We start from the raw sequence: 11,940 nt of genomic DNA on the forward strand, positions 1-11,940 counted from the left end.
AATCGATCGACACCTGGCATGTCTCACTGTGGCTGAGCCTCAGCGAGGACTACACCTGTCTCTTTATTATAGATTTAAACACACACACACACACACACACACACTCTTACACGATCAATGATGTAAAAACATAGTATTTAAAGATTTGCCATTTTTGGCTTCCCTCATAAGGTGCATTAGAAGAAAACAGGTAGAAAAACGATGAAATCAAAGTGAAATTAAACTTTAAAAATACTGTTTACATAAAAAAAGAGAGGAGAATTCATTTCAGTTCCCTCTGCAGCTACATGATGGGGTAGCAGCCGTACAGAGCGACGCCACACTGGTCGTTCTTGTTGCGTGCCATCCGGATGTAGCCCCCGTCTCCAAATGTGCTTCCCCAGCTGGAAAAACAGAAGAAAGTCATTCAAGAGACTCACCAGCAATGAGAAGTTAAGTCAATCAATCACTAGCACCTCATGCTAATAGTTTAGCATACACCATTTTCAGTGTAGCAGTTAGCTTTAGCCTGAAGGTGTGATGGAGGTGGATCGTAATTATTGTTTGAAATGACACATTGGACACATCGTGAAGTCTTGTACTTACCAGGAAAATAAAATGACAGTACGGAATAGCACAAAGCTAACAGGAAGTAGCTGCAGCTTTTCCCTACTTCTCTATGAAGTGATGGAGGTGAGTGATAGAAGATGGAACAGTCACAAACTAGTTCAAAATGTGTGAGTCTTCTATCATGTCCTTACTCCACCTGTCTGTATTCATATTGCCGACCCCACCCACCATTTCACAGCTGCACGCCCTCAGTCATTAAGTGATATATAAAGAGGTCCAGGTTAAGATTCCCTTAAAGTAAAGAAATTATTTTAAGTAATACTTCTAAACAGTGTCCCTTTAAATGATTAAAAATCTGTTCAAAACATTTACTACTTCTAAAAAGGATTCATTTTAAAAGAAAAGCAGTCAAAAAGAGTCAACGATCCATCGTTAACACCTGGACGTTTCAGGTGAGTTACGCTGCCGGCCTCTCAGTTAAAGGGCCAGTCTCCCTGTTTTCTAACAAACAGAAGAAAATTATAAATACAGAAAGAGGAACGGGCATGACGGGTCAGCAGCAGAAGACCGGGAGTTTTTTTTTAATCAAAAATGACGAGAAATGAAAGTCCTTCTTCTCTATAACACACAACCGCTTTCGTTTACTTCACTCCGATCAGCAAAACACCAAACCCTGAACAGCTGGCCTGTTGTGTGTTGACACAGTAGAGCTCCGACTTCCCTGTTTCACTTCTGCTGTCGCTACCAGGGCAGCACACAGGGGACCCGACGGGGAGGGGGGGCATACAGGAGCCACATGAGCCCAGCATGGAAGTCTCTGAGGCGGGGATCTCAGGGAGATCAGGGCAGTGATAAGGTCTCACCTGTTCTTTATCAGCCAGTAGTCTTGTCCGTTCAGCGTGCCGTAGCCCACAGCTAACACGCCATGGTTGACTTTCTGGGTGCAGCTCGAGTCATCGTACACTCCTGAAACGAGAGTCAAAATAACAACAAATTAATCTACAGTCATGTTTTTCAGCAACGAGTTCAGTTCCTTGTGTTGCAGTAATTATTCTTGCAGGTGAGGCATTCAGTGTCCTGTCAGGAGTAACTAACTACCAGGCTGAAAAGCCGTGTTTTGCTGCCCTCTCTGCTTAAAACTCCGCTCTCTCGCACCTTTAACGGCACTCAGCAGTGATGTCACAGGGTCCTGGAGTTCACCTGTGCATCACTGCAGCGAGGTGAGACGTTAAACCACTGAAAGTCAGCAGAGACTCAATTTTCAGGGGGCGTCAAGATGAGCTTTTTGTTTAAATAAATCCAAAAATTTAACTTCTCCTGCAACCTTTCACAACCACTTGACACCTTCTCCTTCTCAGAAAATGTCTGCATGTACAGATCGTGCAGCTGATGATGTGTGACGCACCGCTTCTGTAGAAAGTGAATCTGGGCCGTGTGGCGTCAATCGCCACTGAGATGGGTCCGATGGTGGCGAGCGCCTGCTTCAGGGCCTCCTCGTCCCCCTCTGGCAGGAAGCTGTAACGGGAGCAGTTGGCGGCGCGGTACATGGGGTTGTAGCGGCACTGCTGATCCTGAAGCAAGAAGACAAACAGGATTAAAAACATAAACTGATGGTGTTAAAGAAAGCACATAGTAAGTGAGGTTGACCAGAGGCACCTTAACCAGCCAATCAGGAGTGGCGTCCATGAATGATGACGTGAACAGTCGATTTGTACACTTCTGCCGCTCTCGGACGATGATCCAGAGAGCGACTTTCAGACTCACGCTTATTAAGAGAATATTTCACTTCACAGAAAGAGTTTTGATTTCTTTTGCGGCTGAATTAGAGCCACAACACCTCCACGAGGCAGCAGTCTGTCAGATCCGCTCAGAACTGCCCTCCTCCTCCTCCACACCAACGCCGACAACAGCGAACCAGATGAAGCCTGGAGGACAAACACGTTGTCCGCTCCGATTAATTTATTGTTGCTCCAAAGAGACATTAACAGCGTCCACGGACAAGTGAGGAGAGTGTTGCTGTCTGCAGCCCGAAGGGTTGGACTTAACTTCTTGTACACCCACATTGTGTTCTCAAGCAGGGATTTCTAAGTGCAAACCACTGAATTTTCCATACATTTCCACTTCAGAAACACAGTGTTTTAATGGTCTGGCAAACTGCGATAACAACACTCAGTGAAAATTAGTTCCCCGTCCTCAACTTCCTGTTTTATTTGTGGGATGAAGCCCATAGAATCAGCCCCTTCTGTGTTATACTCACGATGACCAGTCACATTATGCACAACAGTCACTCTGAAGCAACAGGATGTCATCTTACGCTGCAGCTGACAATGATTTTCCTGATGGATCAATCGACCGATAATTTTCTCGATCATTTGTTCTTGAAATGTCAGCAAATAGTGTCCAAGACAAGTCCCGAGTCCAAGGCGATGTCTTCAAATGTCTTGTTTTGTACGACCAACAGTCCAAAACTTAAAGTTTACTGAAGCCTGCACACGTGAACTTTTGCCATTTTTGCTTAAAAATGGATGAAATGATAATTTAACTTTCCAATTTGTTGTGGTTAATTCTGTTGCAGCTCTAACTTTCTTCAGAGAGCCGTCACAGTCCAAGCTCAGGCTCACACAGCGGAGGAGCACGATAGAAATTAGCTTTTCATCTTCACCAAATGTGTATCTGTTTGTTATGAATGAGTGGCTGCAGTCTCGTTACATTAATACTAATTCTCCTGGCAGGTTCATGCAACATATTGACCTGTGCATGATGCATCTGATCAGCTAAAATCAGCTGATAATATTGGTCATGTGTTGGTCAAACTTCTGTCAGAAAGTGTTTAAAGTATTTATAGTGTGCAGCACAAAAATGATGTTAAGGAAACAGCAAACGAAGCACCTTTAGTCAGAAAATGTCTGCATTTCGATGATGACTGCGCAGAAGCTGCTCGACTGTCTCCTTTCCACAGTCCTGACCGTCCACAATCCAGCAACACAGACTGAACTTCACATTTTCATCCGATCGAGTGCTTAAATACTGCATGTGTTCAGCTCTGCCTCCTTCAGTAAAAAGCTTTTAGAGCATTTAAAGATGGATTCAGAGTATCTGACATCCTGCTCTGCCATATTCTGGCCCTTTGTTTGAAAAGACCAAACACGTGAAGCGGCTCTCAAACACCTGCCGGTCGCTGTTCGTCAGCGGCCTGCCGACACACCTGCAGGTGGCTGCTTCGTCAGAGGAGGAGGATTTCTCTCTGCGGTGCTGTGACGCGGCTCGTTTGATTAAACGTGTTCAAAGGAAATAAAACGAGAAACCGGAGGATGAACTTTGTGTTATCGTTTCTTGCAGGCTGAGAGATTTTTCTTCCAAACGTCATGTGACAGAACACGCATGTTTGCAGGTTCAGATATATAAAAATGTATATACAGCATCAGGGCTGACCTTTTGCTATTGTTTTAACGACTTTTCATATTTTTTTTGCTCAGCTACAAGCTCAAAGTCATCAAATTCCTTTCCCACATGTCCTCCACAGACTCCCTTGAGTCCTGCTTTAATGGATTTTCCTTCTCCCTCCCTGTGATGCACGTTTGAGCAGCAGGATTAAACCAGTTACTCACCCGTCCTCTGTAGGGGTACGACGCGTCAGAGTCGATGCCCTGGTTGTCGATGACGTACTGGAAGGCTCTGTGCATGAAGCCGCCGTTGCAGCCGCGGTTGCCGTATTTGGACGAACAGTCCACCAGGTTTTGGGGGCTCAGGTCCACCAGCTTCCCCGTCGTCTTGGCTAACTGGCCCTCCAAGGCCCCCGCAGCACTGAAGGCCCAGCAGGAGCCGCAAGAGCCCTGCATTTAAACGAGAGGTGTTACTGCGAGCACATCCACGATGCAAAAATGCATTTATGAGCCTCAAAGTTCGATGAAACACTTCTTCACATTTCCATGTTTGGCAGCGCAACATGAGTCTGGAAAGACGGAGCAAGAGGAGGGTCCCGCGGAGATGAAGAGGTTAAAGAACTCCACTGACTCTTTGGGAATTTTCCCTGTTTGTCAATTATATTCAACATGTTGCATAACAGAAGAAAGTCCAAAATCAATACGTGTGTGTCTCTGGTTGAATGATGCTCATCAGCACAACACGAGTTTGCAATAAATTGAATATCAGTTTTTTTCTCAAAAGTCTTTTTCAGTCTTTTCTTCAGGCTGTGAATCAACTTCTCTGAAGAGTTTGAAACAAGAGCATTTTAGAATAAGACACTTCTGTTACCGATGACAAGATCCCAAGACATCAAGTTAAAGTGAAAGGGTGCATCAAAACATGTGCAATTAAAGTGCAGCGCGTTCAAATAATGTGCATATAAACTCTATAATACTGGACATAAACACACATGTTCGAGGGGTTTTATGTGTTTGTGTGTGTGGGTGTGCGCTACAGTAAGTAGTGTGATTTTCAAAGTTCCGACACCAAAAACAAAGTAGATGTGGCGAAACATCTCGAGGCGAGCAGCTGTGGTGGGATGACGGCAGAGCTGACTTCACCTCTGAGAGACGCCGCGTTTCTGCTTTTCACCAGCAGCATCAGCACTAATTAACCCTGCTGACCGAGCTCTGCTGCCGACTTACATGACGGAAACAGAGTCAGTGATTTCTGACCTGCATCTTGACGCTGGTGACGCAGCCCTTGTCTCTCCAGTCCATGGTGTCCGGCACATCAGCGCCTGACGTCCCAGCAAAGGGAGATGGTGCCCTCTGGATGTCAGTGGGAGGACTGAGGGTGGCGAAGGACTGCTGGATCTCCTCTGGCGTCTGTAAGGAGGTAGATATGAAACGAGCAGCACTGAGGTCAGTTTCAAAAGGCCTGTTTTCATTTAGCCAGGCTGTAAATAAACCTTTAAAATAACTGAGAAATCCATCATTTAATGCTGTAAATGTGTGAACTGTGGCTGCAGAGCTCATCAGTACTTAAAGAGGTGACGTCTTCAAATGTGTTCTTTAATTTGACGAACCCAGCGATGTTCCCACGTCGACACTTTATTTATTACGCTTTATTAATGTCATGCTTTTATTCAGTTCGTGACAGCATTTGTCATATTTTTAGTTAAAGCTGCATTAAACAACATCTTTATTTTAACAATTTATCAAATAAAAGACTTCGAATAAATCAAACGTGCAGTGAGGCCACACCCAATTATCACCATGTCTGCAGTTTTTGACGTCTTTCGGCTCATTGCTGTGGTTTCACAGACCACAAACTTGCTGCTCAGCATCGTTTCTGACTGCTGCTCTTGTAAACCGGCTTCCTGACACCAAATGACAATCAAACTTAGCAACTAGCTGGTGAAGAAAGCGGAGCATCTAACACCTGAAGCGCCAGCAGCTGGAGACCAAACCAGAGCTGAACACTGGACTTACATTTGTCAGCTGCAATACAAATCAATGCTAATGCTGCTAACAGGCAACACACAGGCTAACACATTCACCATAATGACTTCTTAAGGTGGTAATACATCAATAGTATGTCAGTTTGAAGCTTGTTATGTTGTCCCCAAGTGGCCAAAAATCAATTAACGAAGGTTTAAATTCAGTTTTAATGTACTTGTTCTCTATCATAGAATAAAAGTATTCTAATAATGATGAGTTCATGTATGATAATCCCTCCTGGGCAACAAGAACCTTGTAACAGGAAGAACAGGAAAAATAAACTTTTATGAGCACAAAGATAATGTTCCCGTCAGCTGAGCAGATAAACAGCTTTCGTCAGCGCTGTACTTACAGTATCAGCTTTCTTTCCTCTGAGCTGATCTGAGGTCAGTTTACTTTCACTTTAGGAATCAGCCATGTTTCTGGTGGCGTAAATAAAGATCAATAACCTGGACTCACATTCAGTTTGAATGTTTCCAAAGAATCTGAGACACAGATTGAGGAGGTCCAGGTCAAAGGACGCAGACCAAAGCCCACGTAGTTAATATTCCAGCATGTAGTCAGAGTCCTTCAGTCGCTCATTAAGTTACAAGCAGGATGCTCTGAAGGGTACGTGGTGAATGCATCCTATAGGAGCTGTGGATCAGTGGTCGAGCTAAGAGCAGAAATGATCTCTCATTATTTCAGTGAAGTCTCAAAGGCGTGAGCCACGAAGCGATAGATTCTCCAGCCAAGCACGGTTCAACCAGTGGAAGAGGCAAAGGGTGAAAAAATGAAGCTCCGAGCTCGCCGGCTAAACGTCCTGATTTACATTCTGCACGAGGTGAAAGCAAACTCGCTGTAAATCATCTGATTATCTGAAGCTTCTGATGAGTGCAAAGCTATTTCTCACAATTTAACAGTTGTTTTGCCACAAGTTTACTGTTCAGATTGACTCAGACTGCAGATGAAGACGCAGATATTTCAGCAAATAGACGACAAACAGAGCTGAACGAGAGAATACTGGACTTAAATTCACCAGACGGACACAAGCACGACTCTGAAAGATGCTTTTTTATCATCATTTTGTTTTTTTTGGTTGAACAAAATAGCATTCAAACACATCATTCATCTTCTGCCACGCTGTGATGGGACTCTTATTACACTCCCGACACTAAAATTTGACTTGATTAATCAAAACTCAGACACAGCTGGATTTACTAATCATGGAAAGCGTGATCATCTGTGCGGCGCCGTTCTTCCACCGGCAGCCGAACATGCTGTTGCTAGTAGAAACCACTACTGGCATAGCAATTACTGTTTAACTGACATTGCACCTCCACGCACAGCGAGGGCAGAAGAGAAGTAAAAGGTTATCAGTCAAGAAACCGCCAACATCAATAAATAATGCTGATAGTCCAGTAATTAAAATACAGAGTCGAAAGAAATCCAAAGCTTTATTCTTCTCCTTTTGACCTTAGGTTGTAGAAAAAGCAAAAAACTTTCCCTTTACCATCAAATCAGTCTATAAAATGTGTGTGTGTGAGAGAGTGTGCGACTGGATTGTGTGCCCACCTATCTTAACTGGAAGGACTGGTGGCAGGCCAGTGTTTCCAACTGGCTGCCTCCTGCAGCAAATGCACCTTTATGGGACGACACCAGATGCTAACCATCATGTAGCGTCTGACAGCAGCCAAATACTTTGAGCTGACCAGCAGACACTAACAATGCTGAAGACAGTTACTTACAGGAGGAAAGAGCACATTTCTGTGGGACTACTTTCAGATGCGGATTGAAAAACACTCGGCCCTCTAGTGCGAATTAATGCAAACCTTGGTCCACATTTTTTAAGTTAACGCTGTACCTTAATGTTTCGTATCCCCAAATAAATTTCCATGTAATTCAAACCTGCTGACAGAGAGCGAACACGGAGCCTTTGGGGCCTCTTGGCGGCCTGATGCCTGCAACCTTGTCAGTACTCCAGAATATATAAAAATATACCCAAATATACTTCATTATAAGGACTAGCTGTTGAGCTTAAAAGTTCAAACTGGCCCATCAGTATCTACTCTGTATCCCTCCACCATCATCCATTCCCTGTTCATTAATGAATAAAACTGATAATCATAAATCAATTAAAAAAAAACCTTTTTCCTTCAGTATAAAAGCATCTCACCATGTCTCCCATGTGGTTCATGCTCAGTTCGTAGGTGTGAAGTCCCATCGAGGCCTCCAGGTTGTGCATGCTAATGAGCATCAGGTTCTTCTCCCACAATTCCCTGCGGCTCTCATCCTCCACCTGAAAACATACAGCGAGTGTAGAAGGTCAAATAGCGTATAAGTTAATAATAAATCCTACATATAGATTTTGCGGCCACAAACAGAAAACTCCTCCATAGTTACCTCCACCCTTTTCTATCACGTACCTCATTCTGGTACGTCTTCTTGTGCGTCTTCTTCCACAGATCCCAGTGGACGTCCAGCCTGCTGTCAAACATGGCTGCCGCCCTGACACACAGGGAGAAGAGCAGCAGGCTCCCCAACATCAGGCCTGTAAACACACACACGGATATGGACCACATGAGAAGTCAGGATGTCGTCTGACCTTTAATGAGACGGCTGCTAGCAGCGAGACAACAAACCGCCGGGCAGAGATCAAGCCTCGAGTCAGAAACGTACAAATGGTTTTCACCTCAAAAAAAAAAAAACAAAAACCCACGAACAGAGAATCTCAGACGCTGGAGGGCTGGTTGTGACAAAAGGCTCTCAGGTTGTGCTAAATTAAAATGTCAAAAGAAAAAGAGAAGACGAATCTCAACTTATTGTTTGTCCAGACAAATTTCTTCATTAGCAAAATTCAACATTAACTCCAGCAGAAAGCCAGCATTTGTTCTTGATGTCTCACTTTAATGGACAAATTACGTTACAGCTTCACGAAACACCTTCACGGCATAATTCTATTTATTTTATCATCTTTGAGGATGAACACAACACATTTCAAGCAAGTGCACATATTAGCTTTTTGGCTAGCGAAAGTGGCACATTTGCAGAAATGTAAAGTAAACCAATAAATATTTCATTTTTTTCAACTTGAATGTTTTAAGTGTCATTTGAGAGACTTTAAAAATTTGCCAATTTTGTAGCTAATTGTTAAAAACCAGCTAGCTTACTTTCTTACTGTGCATATACTAGTGTGGTTTTCTTGCACGGCCAGCTAGGCTAAAAGCTACACTAACTGTGACAGTTAACTGCGAGGCTAACCAGCTACACTAACTGTTGAAGGATAGGCTCACCAGCTACTGTAACAGTTGACTTCTATGCTAAACTGCTACAGTAAAAGCTAATTGCTAGGCTAACCAGCTACAGTGACAGTTGACTGCTAGGCTAACAAGTTACACTAACAGTTACAGGATAGGCTCACCAGCTACTGTAACAGTTGACTGCTAGGCTAACTAGCTAACTTAAATAACTGAAGTTGTATATGTTTGTGTTAGTGGCAGCACCATCAGTTTTCAAAGTTGTTATCCTGTCTCATAACTTTTTACCTGAACTTCTTTTTCAGAATAACTGACATAACTCAACCACAAATACCACAAATGCATCCAGAGCAGCTGTGCCTCTAAGAAATGCTTGAAAAACAAACCGGAACAAAACTACAAGAGTATCGAGTGATGCTGCAGGAAGTGGTTTTCAGTGGGTTGCAGGTCTGAGTTGCCTCTGCCCGTTCGTTTGGTAAGAAATCAGCAGCAAACACATCGATTCATTTCACACTTCAACTTCAGCTTTTACACCCACAATTAGGTTAAAGTTTGTCTTCTGTGTGTGTGCGTGTACAGCTACAGTTCAGCAGATGCAAATAAAATTAAAGATTAACATGAAAATATCACCTATAATAAGGATAGTATTTTATTTGCATTTGAATGTGACTTTTATGGTTACATTTGGTCTTTTCGGTGCATTTTACTGTTCACGCTGTGTCTTACAGCTTGTATTCGAGGCTGAGGTTATTTTATACGTCTCAACTCAGACAACCTAACCGTGAGAATAAATGTTGTTTGTTTACATTCAGAGGTTTCATTTCTTTAGGTTTACATTCTTAATTGTGTGTTTTGTGCTGTGTTTAAGGTCCTGTTAGCTTTAGGCACAGAAACCACTCGGTTAGTGTTTGGATCATATTTTGACTTGAAACACCCAGTTTGGTGGCTGTCACACCCCCATCCTCCCTCACAGCATCGCCTGCTGCAAAAACACTGATTTGATTTGTATGAAACGTACAAATTCAACGAGGTTTGCTGAAACGTACAATATCGACGTCTTATTCTGGTCTGGACTGTGTGTTCAAGATGTCTCTGCATCACATCCACAAATTTACAGCTATTGAACTGAACATAAATCCCCAAATGACGCAACTGTCACAAGACCAGAAGTGAAACTAAAGAACAAGCGAACGCATCACGGCTGCCTCTCATGAGTTATTGTTTCATCAAATGATTAAAAAGGCGTCGTTAAAACAGCTTCAGACGGCCGGAAGTGATTCTGGTGCCAAAGAGAGACAAGCAGCATTTATTAATATGAAAGTCTGGCTTTTGTTCAGTATGCAGATGCAGTTTCACCTGATCAACCACTTCAGAAATGAGCGCAGAATAAAATCACGCCCTGAATCACCTGACACCTGAGATCATTATCACCTGATACCTGAGATCAAACCTGCAGGCCTGCCTTGAATACATCTCACTCATATGAACTTTGACTTTTCAGTGATTAACCGGAACAAAAGCTGATGAGAAAAGAAGAAAACGGCTTTAATGGCTCACTTCAGACAGACCAATCAGAAAAAGACAGAATCAGGCCTGTATTCAGTGTTTTAAAGCGTTAAAGCACCATAAAATACTAAAACCCGTGTAGATAATTGTCTTGCTGTGGTGGTCGCTCAGCCCACAGTCGCAGTTTTATTTTCCGTCTTTTATTGTCTGCAGCCTGAAGCCAAAACGAAACTAAAAGCAAAGCCTCTTTAAAGCTTTTTACTGACGGATTCTCCTTCATTAAATCATTTCACCTGATTATAAACTCATAATCGATAGGTTTGATGGAAGCTGTGAATGTGTTGAAGGAAAGTGATCACTCACCCTGAACTGTCGCACTCATCGTCGCTTTTTGGAGCCGCTGTGTTTTCTGCTAGGTATTTATGAAGGAGGGTCACGTGACGCGTCGCTCCTCTTCCTCTTTGCAAACCTTCAACATGTTGTTCTGAAGCAACAGTGCGTACAGGGAAGTCAATGTGTGAGGACATAAACGAGTTCAAGTCTTTTGTTTGACTGTTTTCAGAGCCTGAAAGCCTTAAGACTGAAGCAGAGGATCATAATTCATTTACTAAGAAAAGAGGAAGATGTGTTTTATCTTACTTAGAGTCTAAACAAACTAAAAAAAATCAAATTTATATACATTTTTTAAAGAAGTCCAAAGTCCCACTAGCAGCTCCTAGAGGCTGTGATATGAATTGCACATCACAATATGAAATTATTGGATGGAGCAAACAAGAAATTAAGTATTTAACAGGATAAAATGATTCAAAATGAAAGGTCTGATAATTAAAGGTGCTTAAATACTCGTTAAATGTCGCGGCAGCAGACGCAGATGAGTGCAGAGCTGACGGTTTGTCCGGAGGGCAGAAAATATGGAGATGAGCAGCATTCCTCCACAGGGGAGATTGAATACGTTCAGTAAATTTCATGGCAGGCTGCTTAATAAATTTCTATGTTTCTGGTGTGGAAGTGAAATTTTTGGTATGAGGGTGCTGTAATAGGAAAGGTCGGGGAGGTCGCTCAAAATTTCAGGATTCGTCTCTGGGGAGCGTGACTGCAAACGTTTTGGAAATCCGGTCAGCCGTTGCAGGGATGTGCGGTTCTGGACCAAAGTGCGGGTCAATGCATAGTTGTGACCTGTCACAGCGCGGCTGGGTGAAAGGTCAGGAGGTCTCGGGCCTCATGGCCGTCTGCCAGATGCT

General features: G+C 43.2%; 1 protein-coding gene across 1 annotated transcript; it reads right to left on the minus strand.

Annotated features, from left to right (window-relative positions):
• On the minus strand, positions 1-11,146 carry LOC139333732 (cathepsin S-like). Its single transcript, XM_070966357.1, has 8 exons — positions 11,063-11,146; positions 8,363-8,487; positions 8,113-8,235; positions 5,190-5,342; positions 4,158-4,382; positions 1,955-2,120; positions 1,413-1,515; positions 1-383 (listed from the first exon to the last, which is right to left on the minus strand). Exons 1-8 carry the CDS (start codon positions 11,079-11,081, stop codon positions 284-286), a joined length of 1,014 nt encoding a protein of 337 aa, XP_070822458.1. The 5' UTR covers positions 11,082-11,146; the 3' UTR covers positions 1-283.
• Between the last annotated feature and the right edge of the window lie 794 nt (positions 11,147-11,940).

The sequence above is a fragment of the Chaetodon trifascialis genome, chromosome 7, assembly GCF_039877785.1.
Source record: "Chaetodon trifascialis isolate fChaTrf1 chromosome 7, fChaTrf1.hap1, whole genome shotgun sequence".
Taxonomy (NCBI): domain Eukaryota; kingdom Metazoa; phylum Chordata; class Actinopteri; order Chaetodontiformes; family Chaetodontidae; genus Chaetodon; species Chaetodon trifascialis.